Source organism: Triticum dicoccoides, chromosome 6B (assembly GCF_002162155.2).
Source record: "Triticum dicoccoides isolate Atlit2015 ecotype Zavitan chromosome 6B, WEW_v2.0, whole genome shotgun sequence".
NCBI classification, from domain to species: domain Eukaryota; kingdom Viridiplantae; phylum Streptophyta; class Magnoliopsida; order Poales; family Poaceae; genus Triticum; species Triticum dicoccoides.
The window spans coordinates 51435779-51457236 of record NC_041391.1 but is presented as its reverse complement, the minus strand read 5'-3'; the positions used below and the strand labels follow the sequence as shown (position 1 = coordinate 51457236).

Genomic DNA, 21458 nt, shown 5'->3' with positions numbered 1-21458 from the left:
TGTCACCTCTGAGACGTGTTTCCAACCAACTGCTGAAAGTCCTGATGTGTTCACATGTAATCCAGTCGTCGCACTGCTCCGGGTGTTTGGAGCGCAGACTGTTCTTGTGTTCATCGACATACGGGGTCACCAAGGTAGAGTTCTGTAGAACTGTGTAGTGTGCTTGAGACCAAGAATATCCGTCCCTGCATATTATTGAGTCCCTTCCAAGCGTGCCTTTTCCAGTCAGTCTCCCCTCATACCGCGATTTAGGGAGACCTATCTTCTTAAGGCCAGGAATGAAGTCAACACAAAACCCAATGACATCCTCTGTTTGATGGCCCATGGAGATGCTTCCTTCTGGCCTAGCGCGGTTACGAACATATTTCTTTAGGACTCCCATGAACCTCTCAAAGGGGTACATATTGTGTAGAAATACGGGCCCCAGAATGACAATCTCGTCGACTAGATGAACTAGGACGTGCGTCATGATATTGAAGAAGGATGGTGGGAACACCAGCTCGAAACTGACAAGACATTGCGCCACATCTCTCCTTAGCATTGGTATGATTTCTGGATCGATCACCTTCTGAGATATTGCATTGAGGAATGCACATAGCTTCACAATGGCTAGTTGGACGTTTTCCGGTAGAAGCCCCCTCAATGCAACCGGAAGCAGTTGCGTCATAATCACGTGGCAGTCATGAGACTTTAGGTTCTGGAACTTTTTCTCTGGCATATTTATTATTCCCTTTATATTCGACGAGAAGCCAGTCGGGACCTTCATACTGAGCAGGCATTGAAAGAATATTTCTTTCTCTTCTTTCGTAAGAGCGTAGCTGGCAGGACCTTCATACTGCTTCGGAGGCATGCCCTCTTTTTCGTGCAAGCGTTGCAGGTCCTCACGTGCCTCAGGTGTATCTTTTGTCTTCCCATACACGCCCAAGAAGCCTAGCAGGTTCACGCAAAGGTTCTTCGTCACGTGCATCACGTCGATCGAAGAGCGGACCTCTAGGTATTTCCAGTAGGGTAGGTCCCAAAATATAGATTTCTTCTTCCACATGGGTGCATGATTCTCAGCGTCATTCGGAACAGCTAGTCCGCCGGGACCCTTCCAAAGATTACGTGTAAATCATTGACCATAGCAAGTACGTGATCACCGGTACGCATGGCGGGCTTCTTCCGGTGATCTGCCTCGCCTTTGAAATGCTTGCCTTTCTTTCGACATTGATGGTTGGTCGGAAGAAATCGACGATGGCCCAGGTACACATTCCTCCTGCAGCTTGCCAGGTATATACTATCGGTGTCAAGTAAACAGTGCGTGCATGCGTGGTATCCCTTGTTTGTCTATCCTGAAAGGTTACTGAGAGCGGGCCAATCGTTGATGGTCACGAACAACAACGCCTTTAGGTTAAATTCCTCCTGTTTGTGCTCATACCACGTACGTACACCGTTTCCATTCCACAGCTGTAAAAGTTCTTCAACTAATGGCCTTAGGTACACATCAATGTCGTTGCCGGGTTGCTTAGGGCCTTGGATGAGAACTGGCATCATAATGAACTTCCGCTTCATGCACATCCAAGGAGGAAGGTTATACATACATAGAGTCACGGGCCAGGTGTTGTGATTGCTGCTCTGCTCCCCGAAAGGATTAATGCCATCCGCGCTTAAAGCAAACCATACGTTCCTTGGGTCCTTTGCAAACTCATCCCAGTACTTTCTCTCAATTTTTCTCCACTGCGACCCGTCAGCGGGTGCTCTCAACTTCCAGTCTTTCTTACGGTCCTCACTGTGCCATCGCATCAACTTGGCATGCTCTCCGTTTCTGAACAGACGTTTCAACCGTGGTATTATAGGAGCATACCACATCACCTTTGCAGGAACCCTCTTCCTGGGAGGCTCGCCGTCAACATCACCAGGGTCATCTCGTCTGATCTTATACCGCAATGCACCGCATACCGGGCATCCGTTCAGATCCTTGTAGGCACCACGGTAGAGGATGCAGTCATTAGGGCATGCATGTATCTTCTCAACCTCCAATCCTAGAGGGCATACGACCTTCTTTGCTGCGTATGTACTGTCGGGCAATTCGTTATCCTTTGGAAGCTTCTTCTTCATTATTTTTAGTAGCTTCTCAAATCCTTTATCAGACACAACATTCTCTGCCTTCCACTGCAGCAATTCGAGTACGGTACCGAGCTTTGTGTTGCCATCTTCGCAATTGGGGTACAACCCCTTTTTGTAATCCTCTAACATGCGATCGAACTTCAGCTTCTCCTTTTGACTTTCGCATTGTGTCCTTGCATCGACAATGACCCGGCGGAGATCATCATCATCGGGCACATCGTCTGGTTCCTCTTGATCTTCAGCAGCTTCGCCCGTTGCAGCACCATCGTGCACATCGTCTGGTGCATCTTGATGTTCAGTAGCATCACCGTATTCAGGGGGCACATAGTTGTCATCGTACTCTTCTTCCTCGCCGTCTTCCATCATAACCCCTATTTCTCCGTGCCTCGTCCAAACATTATAGTGTGGCATGAAACCCTTGTAAAGCAGGTGGGTGTGAAGGATTTTCCGGTCAGAGTAAGACTTCGTATTCCCACATATAGGGCATGGACAACACATAAAACCATTCTGCTTGTTTGCCTCAGCCACTTCAAGAAAATCATGCACGCCCTTAATGTACTCGGAGGTGTGTCTGTCACCGTACATCCATTGCCGGTTCATCTGCGTGCATTATATATAATTAAGTGTGTCAAAAATCATTACAGAACATCATGAATAGATAATTAGTGACCAAATTAATAGAAGTTCATCATCACATAAAAACCAAAGTAGATCATAGTTCTCATCTAACAACATAAAGCTCTGCAGAGCATCTAAATTAATTAAACCATACATTGAAACTATGTAAAACATTTCAATGCGAAAACAAATGCGATCATAATCGCAACCAAGGTAACAACTGATCCAACGGCATAATGATACCAAGCCTCGGTATGAATGGCATATTTTTTAATCTTTCTCATCTTCAAGCGCATTGCATCCATCTTGATCTTGTGATCATCGACGACATCCGCAACATGCAACTCCAATATCATCTTCTCCTCCTTAAGTTTTTTTATTTTTTCCTTCAAGAAATTGTTTTCTTCTTCAACTAAATTTAACCTCTCGACAATAGGGTCGGTTGGAATTTCCGGTTCAACAACCTCCTAGATAAATAAAATCTATGTCACGTTGGTCGGCATAATTTTCATAAACAATAAATGAACCAATAGTTATGAAAAGATAATATATACCACATCCGAATCATAGACAGGACGAGGGCCGACGGGGGCGGATACCAAAACCATCGGCGCACTATATAAGATGCAATAATAAAAGTAAGAAAATAATACAAGTATCTATCTAAACAAACAAGTAATAATATTTTTCCTTTCAGAAAGAAGATAAGAACAAGAGGCTCACCACGGTGGTGCCGGCGATGAGATCGGCGCGGGTGATCGACGGCGGTGAAGACGGGGACGGGGCGTGACGGACTGCTAAACCTAGATAAATATTGAGGAAAATGGAGCTTGGCGGTCGAGCTTGGAGAGGAGAAACCTTAAGTAGTGTGGCTCGGGCATTCCATCGAACACCTTGTGTGCATAGGAGGTGAGCTAGAGCACCACCAAGCCCTCTCCCCCTCGGCCAGAAAAAACAGAGCAGTGTGCTCTGCTCTTGCGCGAGGGGCTATATATAGGCACCACTATTGGTCCCGGTTGGTGGCATGAACCGGGACTAAAGGTAACCCTTTTGGTCCCGGTTCATGCCACCAACCGGGACCAATAGTGGTGGGCCAGGAGCCAGGACCATTGGTCCCGGTTCGTCCCACCAACTGGGACCAAAAGGTCCGGACGAACCGGGACCAATGGCCCACGTGGCCCGGCCGGCCCCATGGGCTCACGAAACGGGGCAAATAGCTCCATTGGTCCTAGTTCTGGATTGAACCGGGACTAATGGGCTAAACTGGCCTGGACGAAAGCCCTGTTTTCTACTAGTGTACATTCACTTTAAATAGGGCTCCGTCTAAATCCGTTGAGACGACACCGTATGAATTATGGTTTGGGAAGAAACCTAAGCTGTCGTTTCTAAAAGTTTGGGGATGCGATGCTTATGTCAAGAAACTTCAACCTGAAAAGCTCGAACCCAAGTCGGAAAAATGCGTCTTCATAGGACACCCTAAGGAAACCATTGGGTATACCTTCTACTTAAGATCCAAGGGCAAGATCTTTGTTGCCAAGAACGGATCCTTTCTGGAAAAAGGGTTTCTCTCGAAAGGAGTAAGTGGGAGGAAAGTAGAACTCGATGAAGTACTACCTCTTGAACCGGAAAGTAGTGCAGCCCAGGAAAATGTTCCTGTGGTGCCTACACCGACTGGAGAGGAAATTAATGATGATGATCAAGGTACTTCGGATCAAGTTGCTACTGAACTTCGTAGGTCCACAAGGACACGTTCCACACCAGAGTGGTATGGCAACCCTGTCCCGGAAATCATGTTGTTAGACAACGGTGAACCTTCGAACTAGGAAGAAGCAATGGCGGGCCCAGATTCCAACAAATGGCTTGAAGCCATGCAATACGAGATAGAATCCATGTATGAAAACAAAGTATGGACTTTGACAGACTTGCCCGATGATCGGCGAGCAATAGAACACAAATGGATCTTTAAGAAGAAGACGGGCACGGATGGTAATATTACCATCTATAAAGCTCGACTAGTCGCTAAGGGTTATCGGCAAGTTCAAGGGGTTGACTACGATGAGACTTTCTCTCCCGTAGCGAAGCTGAAGTCTGTCTGAATCATGTTAGCAATTGCCGCATACTATGATTATGAGATATGGCAGATGGACGTCAAAACGGCATTCCTTAACGGCTATCTTAAGGAAGAACTGTATATGATGCAGCCGGAAGGTTTTGTCGATCCTAAGAATGCTAACAAGGTATGCAAGCTCCAGCGATCCATTTATGGGCTGGTGCAAGCATCTCAGAGTTGGAACATTCACTTTAATGAGATGATCAAAGCGTTTGGGTTTATGCAGACTTATGGAGAAGCCTGCGTTTACAAGAAAGTGAGTGGGAGCTCTGTAGCATTTCTCATATTATATGTAGATGACATACTTTTGATGGGAAATGATATAGAACTTTTGGACAGCATTAAGGCCTACTTGAATAAGTGTTTTTCAATGAAGGACCTTGGAGAAGCTGCTTATATATTAGGCATCAAGATCTATAGGGATAGATCGAGACGCCTCATAGGTCTTTCACAAAGCACATACCTTGATAAGATATTGAAGAAGTTCAATATGGATCAGTCCAAGAAAGGGTTCTTGCCAGTGTTGCAAGGTGTGAGATTGAGCTCGGCTCAATGCCCGACCACGACAGAAGATAAAGAAGAGATGAGTGTCATCCCCTATGCCTCAGCCATAGGATCTATTATGTATGCCATGTTGTAGACCAGACCTGATGTAAACCTTGCCGTAAGTTTGGTAGGAAGGTACCAAAGTAATCCCGACAAGGAACACTGGACAGCGGTCAAGAATATCCCGAAGTACCTGAAAAGGACAAAGGACATGTTTCTCGTCTATGGAGGTGACGAAGAGCTCGTCGTAAAGGGTTACGTCGATGCTAGCTTCGACACAAATCTGGATGACTCTAAGTCACAAACCGGATACGCGTATATGTTGAATCGTGGAGCAGTAAGCTGGTGCAGTTGCAAGGAGAGCGTCGTGGCGGGATCTACATGTGAAGCGGAGTACATGGCAGCCTTAGAGGCAGCACATAAAGCAATATGGATGAAGGAGTTCATCACCGACCTAGGAGTCATAACCAATGTGTCAGGGCCGATCACTCTCTTCTGTGACAACACTGGAGCTATTGCTCTTCCCAAGGAGCCCAGGTTTCACAAGAAGACCAGGCACATCAAGCGTCATTTCAACTCCATCCATGAAAATGTTCAAGATGGAGACATAGATATTTGTAAAGTACATACGGATCTGAATGTCGCAGATCTGTTGACTGAACCTCTTCCGCGAGCAAAACATGATCAGCACCACAACTCTATGGGTGTTCGATTCATCACAATGTAACTAGATTATTGACTCTAGTGCAAGTGGGAGACTGTTGGAAATATGCCCTAGAGGCAATAATAAAAGGATTATTATTATATTTCCTTGTTCATGATAATTGTCTTTTATTCATGCTATAATTGTATTATCCGGAAATCGTAATACACGTGTGAATACATAGACCACAATATGTCCCTAGTGAGCCTCTAGTTGTCTAGCTCGTTGATCAACAGATAGTCATGGTTTCCTGACTATGGACATTGGATGTCGTTGATAACGGGATCACATCATTAGGAGAATGATGTGATGGACAAGACCCAATCCTAAGCATAGCACAAGATCGTGTAGTTCGTTTTGCTAGAGCTTTTCCAATGTCAAGTATCTCTTCCTTAGACCATGAGATCGTGTAACTCCCAGATACCGTAGGAGTGCTTTGGGTGTACCAAATGTCACAACGTAACTGGGTGACTATAAAGGTGCACTACAGGTATCTCCGAAAGTGTCTGTTGGGTTGACACGGATCGAGACTGGGATTTGTCACTCCGTATGACGGAGAGGTATCTCTGGGCCTACTCGGTAATGCATCATCATAATGAGCTCAAAGTGACCAAGTGTTTGGTCACGGGGTCATGCATTACGGTACGAGTAAAGTGACTTGCCAGTAACGAGACTGAACGAGGTATTGGGATACCGACGATCGAGTCTCGGGCATGTAACATACCGATTGACAAAGGGAATTGTATACGGGGTTGCTTGAATCCTCGACATCGTGGTTCATCCGATGAGATCATCGAGGAGTATGTGGGAGCCAACATGGGTATCCAGATCCCGCTGTTGGTTATTGACTGGAGAGCCATCTCGGTCATGTCTACATGTCTCCTGAACCCGTAGGGTCTACACATTTAAGGTTCGGTGACGCTAGGGTTGTATGAATATGAGTATGCAGCAAACCGAATGTTGTTCGGAGTCCCGGATGAGATCCCGGACGTCACGAGGAGTTCCGGAATGGTCCGGAGGTAAAGAAAACCATATAGGAAGTGCTGTTTCGGCCATCGGGAAAGTTTCGGGGTCACCCGGTATTGTACCGGGACCACCGGAAGGGTCCTGGGGGTCCATCGGGTGGGGCCACCTATCCCGGAGGGCCCCGTGGGCTGAAGTGGGAGGGGAACCAGCACCTAGTGGGCTGGTGCGCCCCCCCTTGGCCCCCCCTGCGCCTAGGGTTGGAAACCCTAGGTGGGGGGGGGGGGCGCACCACTTGCCTTGGGGGGCACTCCACCCCCCCTGGCCGCCGCCCCCTTGGGAGATTGCATCTCCCAGGGCCGGAGCCCCCCCTGGGGGCCTATATAAAGGAGGGCAAGGGGGAGGGCAGCCACACCCTGTGTCTTGGCGCCTTCCTCCCCCTGCTACACCTCGTCCTCCTCCCGCAGCAGCTTGGCGAAGCCCTGCCGGAGTTCTGCTGCATCCACCACCACGCCGTCGTGCTGCTGGATCATCATCAACCTCTCCTTCCCCCTTGCTGGATCAAGACGGAGGAGATGTTACGCTGACCGTACGTGTGTTGAACGCGGAGGTGCCGTCCGTTCAGCGCTAGGATCTCCGGTGATAGGATCACGACGAGAACGACTACTTCAACCCCGTTCTTTTCAATGCTTCCGCTCGCGATGTACAAAGTGGTATGTAGATGCATCTCTCCTTTCACTCATTGCTTAGATGAACTCATAGATGGATCTTGGTGAAACCGTAGGAAATTTTTTATTTTCTGCAACGTTCCCCAACAGTGGCATCATGAGCTAGGTCTATGCGTAGTTCTGTATTGCACGAGTAGAACACAATTTTTTTGTGGGCGTAGATCTTGTCAACTTTCTTGCTGCTACTAGTCTTTTCTTGCTTCAGCGGTATTGTGGGATGAAGCGGCCCGGACCGACCTTACACGTACGCTTACGTGAGACAGGTTCCATCGACTGACATGCACTAGTTGCATAAGGTGGCCAGCGGGTGTCTGTCTCTCCTACTTTAGTTGGAGCGGATTCGACGAAAAGGGTCCTTATGGAGCGGATTCATTGGTTATTGACCATTCCGGAACTCCTCGTGACGTCCGGGATCTCATCTGGGACTCCGAACAACTTTTGGTTTGCTGCATACTCATATCTCTACAACCCTAGCGTCACCGAACCTTAAGTGTGTAGACCCTACGGGTTCGGGAGACATGCAGACATGACCGAGACGGCTCTCAGGTCAATAACCAACAGCGGGATCTGGATACCCATGTTGGCTCCCACATGCTCCTCGATGATGTCATCGGATGAACCACGACGTCGAGGATTCAAGCAACCCCGTATACTATTCCCTTTGTCAATCGGTACGTTACAAGCCCGAGACTCGATCGTCGGTATCCCAAAACCTCGTTCAGTCTCGTTACCGGCAAGTCACTTTACTCGTACCGTAATGCATGATCCCGTGACCAAACACTTGGTCACTTTGAGATCATTATGATGATGCATTACCGAGTGGGCCCAGAGATACCTCTCCGTCATACGGAGTGACAAATCCCAGTCTCGATCCGTGTCAACCCAACAGACACTTTCGGAGATACCTGTAGTGCACCTTTATAGTCACCCAGTTACGTTGTGACGTTTGGTACACCCAAAGCACTCCTACGGTATCCGGGAGTTACACGATCTCATGGTCTAAGGAAGAGATACTTGACATTGAAAAAGCTCTAGCAAAACGAACTACACGATCTTGTGCTATGCTTAGGATTGGGTCTTGTCCATCACATCATTCTCCTAATGATGTGATCCCGTTGTCAATGACATCTAATGTCCATAGTCAGAAAACCATGACTATCTGTCGACCAACGAGCTAGTCAACTAGAGGCTCACTAGGGACATGTTATGGTCTATGTATTCACACGTGTATTATGATTTCCGGATAATACAATTATGACATGAATAAAAGACAATTATCATGAACAAGGAAATATAATAATAATGCTTTTATTATTGCCTCTAGGGCATATTTCCAACATCAAGCGCATGAAGAAGCTCCATGCTGATGGACTTTTAGAGTCTCTCGATTATGAATCATTTGACACATGCGAACCATGCCTCATGGGCAAAATGACCAAGACTCCGTTCTCCGGAACAATGGAGCGAGCAACCAACTTATTGGAAATCATACATACCGATGTGTGCGGTCCAATGAGCGTTGAGGCCCGCAGAGGATATCGTTATGTTCTCACTCTCACTGATGACTTGAGTAGATATGGGTATGTCTACTTAATGAAACACAAGTCTGAAACCTTTGAAAAATTCAAGGAATTTCAGAATGAGGTAGAGAATCAACGTGACCGAAAGATAAAGTTCCTACGATCAGATCGTGGAGGAGAATACTTAAGTCACGAATTTGGTACACACTTAAGGAAATGTGGAATCGTTTCACAACTCACGCCGCCTGGAAGACCTCAGCGTAACGAAGTGTCCGCACGTCGTAATCGCACTCTATTGGATATGGTGCGATCTATGATGTCTCTTACCGATTTACCGCTATCATTTTGGGGATACGCTCTAGAGACAGCTACATTCACTTTAAATAGGGCACCGTCTAAATCCGTTGAGACGACACCGTATGAATTATGGTTTGGGAAGAAACCTAAGCCGTCGTTTCCAAAAGTTTGGGGATGCGATGCTTATGTCAAGAAATTACAACCTGAAAAGCTCGAACCCAAGTCGAAAAAATGCGTCTTCATAGGATACCCTAAGGAAACCATTGGGTATACCTTCTACTTAAGATCCGAGGGCAAGACCTTTGTTGCCAAGAACGGATCCTTTCTGGAAAAAGAGTTTCTCTCGAAAGAAGTAAGTGGGAGGAAAGTAGAACTCGATGAAGTACTACCTCTTGAACCGGAAAGTAGTGCAGCTCAGGAAAATGTTCCTGTGGTGCCTACACCAACTGGAGAGGAAATTAATGATTATGATCAAGGTACTTCGGATCAAGTTGCTACTGAACCTCGTAGGTCCACAAGGACACGTTCCACACCAGAGTGGTATGGCAACCCTGTCCTGGAAATCATGTTGTGAGACAACGGTGAACCTTCGAACTATGAAGAAGCGATGACGGGCCCAGATTCCAACAAATGGCTTGAAGCCATGCAATCCGAGATAGAGTCCATGTATGAAAACAAAGTATGGACTTTGACAGACTTGCCCGATGATCGGCGAGCGATAGAAAACAAATGGATCTTTAAGAAGAAGACGGACGCGGATGGTAATATTACCGTCTATAAAGCTCGACTTGTCGCTAAGGGTTATCGACAAGTTCAAGGGGTTGACTCCAATGAGACATTCTCTCCCGTAGCGAAGCTGAAGTCCGTCCGAATCATGTTAGCAATTGCCGCATACTATGATTATGAGATATGGCAGATGGACGTCAAAACGGCATTCCTTAACGGGCATCTTAAGGAAGAACTGTATATGATGCAGCCGGAGGGTTTTGTCGATCCTAAGAATGCTAACAAAGTATGCAAGCTCCAGCGATCCATTTATAGGCTGGTGCAAGCATCTCGGAGTTGGAACATTCGTTTTGATGCGATGATCAAAGCGTTTGGGTTGATGCAGACTTATGGAGAAGCCTGCGTTTACAAGAAAGTGAGTGGGAGCTCTGTAGCATTTCTCATATTATATGTAGATGACATACTTTTGATGGGAAATGATATAGAACTTTTGGACAGCATTAAGGCCTACTTGAATAAGTGTTTTTCAATGAAGGACCTTGGAGAAGCTGCTTACATATTAGGCATCAAGATCTATAGGGATAGATCGAGACGCCTCATAGGTCTTTCACAAAGCACATACCTTGATAAGATTTTGAAGAAGTTCAAAATGGATCAGTCTAAGAAAGGGTTCTTGCCTGTATTGCAAGGTGTGAGATTGAGCTCAGCTCAATGCCCGACCACGGCAAAAGATAAAAAAGAGATGAGTGTCATCCCCTATGCTTCAGCCATAGGATCTATTATGTATGCCATGCTGTGTACCAGACCTGATGTAAACCTTGCCGTAAGTTTGGTAGGAAGATACCAAAGTAATCCCGGCAAGGAACACTATACAGCGGTCAAGAATATCCTGAAGTACCTGAAAAGGACAAAGGACATGTTTCTCGTTTATGGAGGTGACGAAGAGCTCGCCGTAAAGGGTTACATCGACGCTAGCTTCGACACAGATCTGGATGACTCTAAGTCACAAACCGGATACATGTATATGTTGAAAGGTGGAGCAGTAAGCTGGTGCAGCTGCAAGCAGAGCGTCGTGGCGGGATCTACATGTGAAGCGGAGTACATGGCAGCCTCGGAGGCAGCGCATGAAGCAATTTGGGTGAAGGAGTTCATCACCGACCTAGGAGTCATACCCAATGCGTCGGGGCCGATCAAACTCTTCTGTGACAACACTGGAGCTATTGCCCTTGCCAAGGAGCCCAGGTTTCACAAGAAGACCAGGCACATCAAGCGTCGCTTCAACTCCATCCGTGAACATGTTCAAGATGGAGACATAGATATTTGCAAAGTACATACGGATCTGAATGTCGCAGATCCGTTGACTAAACCTCTCTCACGAGCAAAACATGATCAACACCAGAACTCTATGGGTGTTTGATTCATCACAATGTAACTAGATTATTAACTCTAGTGCAAGTGGGAGACTGTTGGAAATATGCCCTAGAGGCAATAATAAAAGGATTATTATTATATTTCCTTGTTCATGATAATTGTCTTTATTCATGCTATAATTGTATTATCCGGAAATCATAATACACGTGTGAATAATAGACCATAATATGTCCCTAGTAAGCCTCTAGTTGACTAGCTCGTTGATCAACAGATAGTCATGGTTTCGTGACTATGGACATTGGATGTCGTTGATAACGGGATCACATCATTAGGAGAATGATGTGATGGACAAGACCCAATCCTAAGCATAGCACAAGATCGTGTAGTTCGTTTTGCTAGAGCTTTTCCAATGTCAAGTATCTCTTCCTTAGACCATGAGATCGTGTAACTCCCGGATACCGTAGGAGTGCTTTGGGTGTACCAAACGTCACAACGTAACTGGGTGACTATAAAGGTGCACTACAGGTATCTCCGAAAGTGTCTGTTGGGTTGACACGGACCGAGACTGGGATTTGTCACTCCGTATGACAGAGAGGTATCTCTGGGCCCACTCGGTAATGCATCATCATAATGAGCTCAAAGTGACCAAGTGTTTGGTCACGGGATCATGCATTACGGTACGAGTAAAGTGACTTGCCGGTAACGAGACTGAACGAGGTATTAGGATACCGACGATCGAGTCTCGGGCATGTAACGTACCGATTGACAAAGGGAATTGTATACGGGGTTGCTTGAATCCTCGACATCGTGGTTCATCCGATGAGATCATCGAGGAGTATGTGGGAGCCAACATGGGTATCCAGATCCCGCTGTTGGTTATTGACCGGAGAGCCGTCTCGGTCATGTCTACATGTCTCCCGAACCCGTAGGGTCTACACACTTAAGGTTCGTTGACGCTAGGGTTGTATGAATATGAGTATGCAGCAAACCGAATGTTGTTCGGAGTCCCGGATGAGATCCCGGACGTCACGAGGAGTTCCGGAATGGTCCGGAGGTAAAGAAAACTATATAGGAAGTGTTGTTTCGGCCATCGGGAAAGTTTCGGGGTCACCCGGTATTGTACCGGGACCACCGAAAGGGTCCCGGGGGTCCACCGGGTGAGGCCACCTATCCCGGAGGGCCCCGTGGGCTGAAGTGGGAGGGGAACCAGCCCCTAGTGGGCTGGTGCGCCCCCCTTAGCCCCCCTGCGCCTAGGGTTGGAAACCCTAGGTGGGGGGCGCACCACTTGCCTTGGGGGGCACTCCACCCCCCTGGCCGCCGCCCCCTGGGAGATTGCATCTCCCAGGGCCGCCGCCCCCCCTGGGGGCCTATATAAAGGAGGGCAAGGGGGAGGGCAGCCGCACCCTGTGTCTTGGCGCCTCCCTCCCCCTGCTACACCTCGTCCTCCTCCCGCAGCAGCTTGGTGAAGCCCTGCCGGAGTTCTGCTGCATCCACCACCACGCCGTCGTGCTGCTGGATCATCATCAACCTCTCCTTCCCCCTTGCTGGATCAAGAAGGAGGAGACGTCACGCTGACCGTACGTGTGTTGAACGCGGAGGTGCCGTCCTTTCGGCGCTAGGATCTCCGGTGATTTAGATCATGGCGAGTACGACTCCCTCAACCCCGTTCTCTTGAACGCTTCCGCTCGCGATCTACAAGGGTATGTAGATGCACTCCTCTCTCTCGTTGCTAGATGAACTCATAGATTGTTCTTGGTGAACGTAGGAAATTTTTTATTTTATGCAACGTTCCGCAACACCTACATCCGGATATATAGGGTCTAATACGTATTTCAAGATTTACTTAGTACAACATCAACGTAGACTACACGACGACACACTTGTCTTTGCCAAGTAGATAGATGACCAATTTGTTTTACTTAGTACAACATCAAAGTAGACTACACGACGACACACTTGTCTTTGCCAAGTAGATAGATGACCAATTTGTATTTTTAAACGAAGGTTCACCTTCAATTCATTAGCAGTATCAAAGCAGTCTCTGGCTCCATTGCACCTTTGATTTTGCATTCGTGCATTCAAAAGCTCCGACCAGCAGGATGAAGCGCTTCACTTCTACCTGATCAGACCAAGGTTTTGATTATTCAGATATACGACCATGCAATAGGGTTTAATATATCAATGATTCTTAGTATAGCTGCTAATTTTTTTATCCAGATCACAAATCTTATTGAATAAACCATCAATTAAGGCACTTGTTAATAGCTACTGATGTTTTGCTTAGCACACAGCTAACAGTTGAATCAGTTACCTTTCTTCTGGAGTTATGTAACTGATATAAAGCCAGGGGAGTTTAGTTAAAGATTCTCACAGACCTGTAAGAAGGGAGTTCTGCGATATTGCTCAATCGAGAGAATAACATGGCTTTAATCACAGCATGCCAGAGAACTTCTTTTTGATAATGATCGCTGGCTAGCAATCAGTTCTTCTCTGCACTTCTTGTTCCTTGTCTCATCTCCTGAGCCACCGGAATAATGATGAGCTTCTGGATGATGCAGCTAATTCATCGTCTTCCTCTGGATCTACTGTGCCAACTAATGAGATGAAGGAGGGAATCAACATGAGGAGATACATATGGAAAATTAGTGGACAGAGCGACAAAACAAACAAATTAAGATGTGTTCATTCACCTCCTGATTTGGATGACCTTCCAATCAAGAAGTGTTGTGACAGCATATCCCTTGCCCTGATGGCATCTTCATTTTTTAACTGCCGCACATTCTCAAAGAAACTCAGCTCCTCAATGCTCTGCACTGCTGCATCCTCCTCCATATCTATGACTATGTTATGCAACATGCAGAAGGCACAGATCATCTTAGCCATAATTTCTGGATTGACCGGCCACCATGCATCTCCCTGCAGGTACTTCCATGTATCTTGGAGCCTCGCCAGCGCCTTGGGCGCGCAGGTTGTAGCTGCAGAGTGTCTCCTATTGAACTCTACCTTGGAGTCCGAGAGGTCATCCTGGTAAGGTGTGATTAGCCATGGGAGAAGAGGGTATCCTGCATCACCAATTATGTATTCCCCGACTTCTGACCCATCTAATGCTACCTTCAGCTTGCTGCCGTTCAGCCAATCACCCTTCTCGCACCCCTCAAAGATTTCAGAGTCATGCAAAATTCTCAACTTGGTCTTGCTATCTGCCAATTCCAACCAAATGTTCGTGAACCTTGTCTCCGTATCAACGACGACTTGCATTTGAATGCTGCCACTTTTCTCATGGTCGCAGTTTAATCCAAATGGGATGTGAGTTGTACATATAACACCACAACAGTTATCCATATTGTGGATCTTGTCAAACATGGATTTGATCATATCCATTTTACTGGAGTCTGGCCAGCGCAAGTGGTGCCTTGCTCGCTTGAACACAGCATCAACAAACCTCTCAGTTACCAACAAGATGGTTGACTTGTTCACATCAACAGAGGATCCTAAAGTCTCTGGTGGCTCACTAGAGTACAACATTCTTAGAGCAACGGCCACTCGATCTTCCAAGCAGAGTACCCTCCCGTCGACAAAGGTGTACCTGTTCATATCTTCCAATGACGGCACACACACCAAGCTGCAGATGTAGCTAAAGGTTTTTCTTGTCATCCTGAAGACTGATTCAAATCTTTGTGTGTCCTCAAAAGAAGATAAGATTCCTGCATAAGAAGAAAGCCGAAAATTGATTATAAAATCCATAGCTTGCAAAGCAAGAGCTCAAATGCGAGGAGTTGAAATTTTTAGATTCAGAAATAACATATGAGCAGGGGAAGTAGGGAACAAATGAGAACAAAAGAAACTTAGCAAATGAGCGACTTCAGCCAAATCAGGAAGTAGCATTGGCCAAACAAATAGCCACTACAAAACGAAAGAAAAGCCAGTCATCTATTTTCATAAAGAAAAACTAGTAATACATCTATGTTGACATTACTAAGAAGTTTTTGTTGTCCTACTGTAGAAGGGCGTATTCAATAGGAATGAGAATGTAGAGAATATTCTAAAACTATAACATACTGATGCAAGGTACAAAACAGACAGGTAAAAACAACAAGGATAAATAGACAAATTAAGATGAACGAGCAATGCTATCTGTAATACCTTTGGACATGAAAGAGCGGCTGACATTTGTCTCCAAGTTGTAGGGATTAGCTGTGTACAGGACAAACCATTTTCTTGGAGTATCTCCTTCCCGTGCATATGCCTTGACATGCTCAACATGGCTGAACTTGTCCCACAAAGGGCCAGATTGCCCGGCGGCTATGGAAGCGAGCAGTGCTAGGCTGCAGTAGAGCTCCAAATGCCTTGCATTTATACCTCTCATGTATTCTGGGAGTGTCTCCATGTTTAAATCCACAAGCACGAGAGTCTGGAGTGCAGGAACACCTTCTAGCACCTTCACCTTTGAGCAGTTCTTGATGGTAAGCTTCTTTAGTCTGGGGAGATTAGTGATTCTCTCTAGGTCAAGGCCTCCAGCCACTTCCAGCTCGACCAGAGATCCAAAGTTCTCTAGAGAGCTGAGACCCTGGACTTGTTGTATGGACAATACATTTAAAGCTCTTGCCTGGTAGGCAAGGCCCGGAGGAAGACGCCGCAATTTACAGCTAATTAGCGCAAGATTCTGTAAGACAGGAAATGCTTGCACTTGCTCCTCCCACTCCCACTCTTCCCATTCCACCATTCCCGCTAAATTCATCACATGCAATCTCGGAAATGCAATAACCACCTGGGAAGGACGAGGGCTATGCTGATGGTAGGATTGCAGGAAATCTGGTCCAACACGCTTGATGGCTGGAGCACGGTTGATCTGAATGAACTCCAAATAAGGGAGCTGACATAAGCCATCAGGAAGCTGTGTGCAGCAAGCCAGGTCGTCAATCATTAAAGTCCTCAAGCTCTTGAGGGGCATAGCTGATGACGACATCATCCACCTTGGGAGCCATCGGCCAAAATATCCTTCAATGGCAAGATATTCTAACCTGGGCGGAGGGCAGAGCTCATCAAACACCTTCTCTATTCGTTGTTGCTCTTCCTCAGAGACCATATCTTCCTCTCTAATCAGCCCATTGTCACCCAATATACTACTGCATGTTAAGTCTAGGTTGGTAAGATGCACCTTCTCACCAAGCCTTGCCTTTGCTGCAGACGAGGAAGTAGTTACATTCTCCAACCCCTGTATTCCAACATGCTTGAGCCGATAAAGAGGGCCCAACTCTTCCACACTGCACCACTCACCATCTACCTGAGCTGGAAACCCATGTATTATCCTCAGATTTGTAAGATCACAGAACCCCCTAGGTATGCCACTTATACTCGTTTTGTTGAAGTTAAGATACCTTAGCTTCCATAACTTTACAATGCTATGTGGAAGTTCCACAAATTGCTGGCATCCTCTAAGGTTAATGTACTGCAAAAATTTCATCTTTCCAATGCTATCTGGCAGACAAGATATATCAGAGTTCTGTAAGGACAAGTAGCGCAGGTGCTTGAATTCATGCAAAGATTCAACCAATCTAACAACATGTGCAGAATCAATATGTAGTGTCCGCAGACATGGAAAATGAACCAATGAATCACTAGGCTTCATATTTATATGGCCAACTGATATTAGTGTTCTCAATGTCTTTTGTGCTTCTAAAGAACTCCAGTCTAGCCCATCTGATTCTGATGCTTTGCTTTCAAGAGATAATCGAAGAAATTTATGTGCACTAAGTTTACTATCAATATTAGTTTCTCCACTGAGAGCTGTCAATGCCTCATCTCTAGCCACAAATTGAGCAAATGAGCGCACTACATCATGCATGTTGCAGACACATTGATCAAGGTACTGTGCATTTGGCTCTATCAGGTTCCTCATTATCAGCTCCTTATAGTACTTGCTTCCTAATTCTTCTAAGTCGTCTGAGGGCCCGTGAAGAAATCCTTCACTAATCCACATGCCAATTATGTCATCTCTTCCAAACAATGCAGTTTTTGGGAGAAGGGAGTAGCATAGAAAGCATTGCTTGATGCAAGAAGGTAAATCTTCATAGCTTAAATGTACTGCATGGTTTAGCACTTCGGGCATTCCAGATACTGACCATATGGAATCATCCAGAACCATCTCCCAGTCACGGTGCTTATTGTCCTTTTGACACAAGAGTCCTCCCATTACTTTAACAGCAAGGGGCAAACCATCACATTTCGCTATAATTTGCAGCCCAATATCCTTGAGCATATCAACTTCATGTTCATTTGTTTCACTTGAGACTATCTGCAAGCAGTTTTAACTGACAGTCAATAAGGAGAAGTTTGCATTTTTTTTAAATAAATTGCAGTTACTCAGAGGCTAGTGGCAATCCAATATCAGTCAATGATAAGCTCGTAAAGAAAATAAACTAATGAATCCCAGTTAATCTACTACCTAAACTGAATTGCCAAGTGAATGAACTGGTAACCAGGGTCCAGGGATGTGACTGTCAACCCAGTTACCTAGCACGTGAGCGCTAGCTACCATCAGCACATGCTCACCCAGACAAGATGCTCAGTTTATTACTGTTTTAGCGAGATGCTTAGATTAATACTCCCTCCGTCCGGAAATACTTGTCCGAGGAATGGATGTATCTAGATGTATTTTAGTTTTAGATGCATCCATTTGTATTCATTTTAGGGACAAGTATCTCCGGACGGAGGGAGTATACTGTAAGTTTGGCACATGAGCATCTTAGTTCATGCATTCTAATGCCGAGGGCATTGATCTGAAGTTGTACCCCTTTCGAGACACACTTGAAGCACTGCAAGTTTTAGTACCGCGGTGCAAGTTTAACCAGAGTTACACTTTCAGTTTCATATAACCTTTGTAGGCCCAAGATGTTGCTCTTCTGAGTTAACCCTTTTACATGAAGCCAGTACGTAAGTGTTTAGTAAGGCTCTTTTCTTTTAATCATATTAACATTTCCTTGAAGTTACTCCCATTTGCAATTCATGGGCAGGGTGGCTTACGTCTTTTGATGGGCTTGAGTGTTGCTCCGTACTATTCTAACGACTACAGTTATATTGCAGCATTAGTATTGTACCGCTTAATGTGGGTTTATTGACACCTCCAGCGAAACACAACTGAATCTTGGCCCAAGTATTGACTATATATTTGTGAGCATGATGGTAAAACAATACCAACAGACAATGGAATTTCTGCTCCCGGGTGCAGACACACCCAGATGAACAGTACAATAAAAAAATAGTAAAAATATTCAAAAAATCTGATTTTTTTTTGCGATAAACATTGATGAATGTTTCGCATGCATGCAAATTTCCGTGATGCAGTGACATTTGTTGAGGTCTGGGCAAAAAAGAATTGATGCTCCTGGTAGACTATTTCTTAAAGCATTTTGGAGCACTTTTATTTGCCCACACATCCAAGAATGTTGTGTCATCACGAAAAATTTACATGCAAGAAGAAATCTAAGAAATGTTTGTTGCCAAAAAAATCAGATTATTTTGAATTTGTTTCTATTTTAAAAAATTTACTGTTCATAGCGGGAGCATTTGAGCTCTGGACTAGAATAACACTTTCGTAATACCACCTTGCTACTCCCTCCGTTCCAAAATAGATGACTCAACTTTATACTAACTTTAGTACAAAGTTGGGTCATCTATTTTGGAACGGAGGGAGTAGTTTCTTACATTTATGTGATGTCACAAATTATATACTTTGTTTGGACTTGCACTACAGGTGGCGACCATATATATTTCAAAATTTTAACTTTCTAAAAGGGAAAAGATATATTTGTTTTGAGAGAGGCACTAGCCAAAATGTATGTATTTAGTCCTAGATATGACTACAATCAATCTGGCATACACTTGGTACATGAGGGAATATATGAGCATGAGGTCTCATGTTGCGGTGGAAGCGAGGCATGCAATTTCATCGGATAAAAATTGATGTCTAGATAAATATTATGCCTTATTAACTCACAGACAGGCACGGCGTGTGCATGTGACATCGTGTGGTGCCATAAGTATAGTGTTCCTAACTTGTTATGGGTTCATCTTGTAATCTCAAAGAATAACAAAACGTGTGTGTTCAATTATTATATCTCTACTCCAAGTTAAGAAGCTAGCAATTACTAATGATGAATGGAGTTCTGTTATATACCTGTTTTTTGAGCAATAACCAGGCGTCCTCCTCCTCTAATTTGTCGATGTGGTGGTAAGGAAGCACAGCTTTCATCCCTCGGGCAACTCTTTCATCTCTAGTAGTGACAAGGACTCGACTACCTTGAGCGACAACATTAGCCAAGGGTATTTCGAGGATATCACCCCATGCTCCGTGGCTCCACACGTCATCTAGCACCAGCAATAGCCTTTTCCCTGTCAAGGCAGTACTAAGGATTGGCTGCAACACAGCCAACGCCTTTTCACCTCCGTGTATGCCCCCTGCAAGCGTGATGATTGTCCTGAGCAACTCAACCTTATCAATGTTCTGGTTGATGCTCAACCATATCGTCTTGTCAAACTCGTCCTTAACGGTTTCATCACTGAAGACCTTCTGGGCAAGGGTGGTCTTACCGATCCCGCCTACACCAACAATAGCGACCACCATGATGTTGGTATTGCCCTCCTTTTCAGTCAGCATGATCTCAACCAGCTTTCTGGTGTCCTCTTCGATCTTCTCCCCAACTACACCCAACCGATCAAACCCTCCTGAGGTCTCACGGCCGGTATTACCAGAATGAGATGTTTGCACCTTGCTGCCACGATCCTCATAGGCACCAAGATTGATGAAGCTGAAAGCAGCGCTTTGCTCCTTGATGGTGTCGAGCCTCTTGTTGAGCGCCTTGATGCGGGTGCCAATATCGTGGGCATGGGAGGGATTCCGCATGCAAAAGAGCAAGGGGTTGAAGCACCCCACATTTAAAGTGGACGGACGGCGCTCCATAGCCTTGAGCTGGCAGAGGTCAAGTATATCAGCAGCTTCGTACATGGCACGCTTGAGTTCGCCCACCCACTCTTGCACGCTCTTGTCGGTGATGTTTCTCTTGTCAACATCGGCGAGGAAGTTCTTGAGGTCCCTAAGTTTAATGTCCATCTTGTCAATCACCCGTCTGAATCCAAGCAGCATGTGCACCTCTTCCCTCGCCATCTCCGTTAGCATGTTTAGCACATAGGATGCAAATGCATCCAGGACCATTGCCATGTTTGCTACGTTTCTTCTGTAACAAATTTTAACCACATATCATAATCATCCCCGCCACTAGTTGGAGCTGAAGATTGCCAGCCAAAATTATTGAAAAAAGGCAACACTAGAATGCTAACATGGGCACATGAGGAACGAGTTATAATTAATTCATAAGCATGGGCAGACTACCTAGATGGACAGATGCAAGAAAAGCCAGCTAAACGTAAAGAGAGGGATGCAAAATTACCTTCAAGGTGGATGGATGTTGGGTCCTGCTCTAGCTCCTATGGAGCAACTCGTAATACATCAGTACTGGTGAAGGGCTAACAAGGACGAGGCACTGCGTATATATAAGCCAAAGGGAAAATATATAATTAGTTCTCTGACTCTGTCATGTTACTAGATTACATGCAACTTGTATGGGATTAAACATAACTCGCACATTGTGATCGACGGAAACATCCGCACGCGTTGAGCCTTGGATTATTCAGCAGACCGGCCTGTTAGCTGGCAGCTGAGCTAGCTGATGAATGGTACGATAAAATTGATGCCACGTCTAATGTTAAGAAAC

General features: G+C 45.6%; 1 protein-coding gene across 2 annotated transcripts; it reads right to left on the bottom strand.

The window, feature by feature from the left end:
• Positions 1 to 13492: 13492 nt before the first annotated feature.
• LOC119322568 (putative disease resistance protein RGA3) lies at positions 13493 to 21396 on the bottom strand. Of its 2 annotated transcripts, XM_037596050.1 has the most exons (7): positions 21330 to 21396; positions 21135 to 21227; positions 19865 to 20921; positions 15832 to 17983; positions 14379 to 15392; positions 14064 to 14282; positions 13493 to 13807 (listed from the first exon to the last, which is right to left on the bottom strand). In XM_037596050.1, the coding sequence occupies exons 3-6, from the start codon at positions 20903 to 20905 to the stop codon at positions 14200 to 14202; spliced, it is 4290 nt and encodes a 1429-aa protein (XP_037451947.1). In that variant the 5' UTR covers positions 20906 to 20921; positions 21135 to 21227; positions 21330 to 21396; the 3' UTR covers positions 13493 to 13807; positions 14064 to 14199. The 2 variants fall into 2 exon arrangements, with proteins under 2 accessions (XP_037451947.1, XP_037451948.1); XM_037596051.1 differs by lacking the exon at positions 21330 to 21396 and having other exon boundaries at positions 21135 to 21302.
• Positions 21397 to 21458: the final 62 nt, after the last annotated feature.

Excerpts from the sequence above, each read along its gene's own strand:
- LOC119322568 (XM_037596050.1), bottom strand. The coding sequence starts at position 20,905 with ATGGCAATGGTCCTGGATGCATTTGCATCCTATGTGCTAAACATGCTA. Across the intron at positions 17,984-19,864 it reads GGTTATTGCTCAAAAAACAG|ATAGTCTCAAGTGAAACAAA; the intron begins GTATATAACAGA and ends AACTGCTTGCAG. Across the intron at positions 15,393-15,831 it reads CCGCTCTTTCATGTCCAAAG|GAATCTTATCTTCTTTTGAG; the intron begins GTATTACAGATA and ends CTTCTTATGCAG.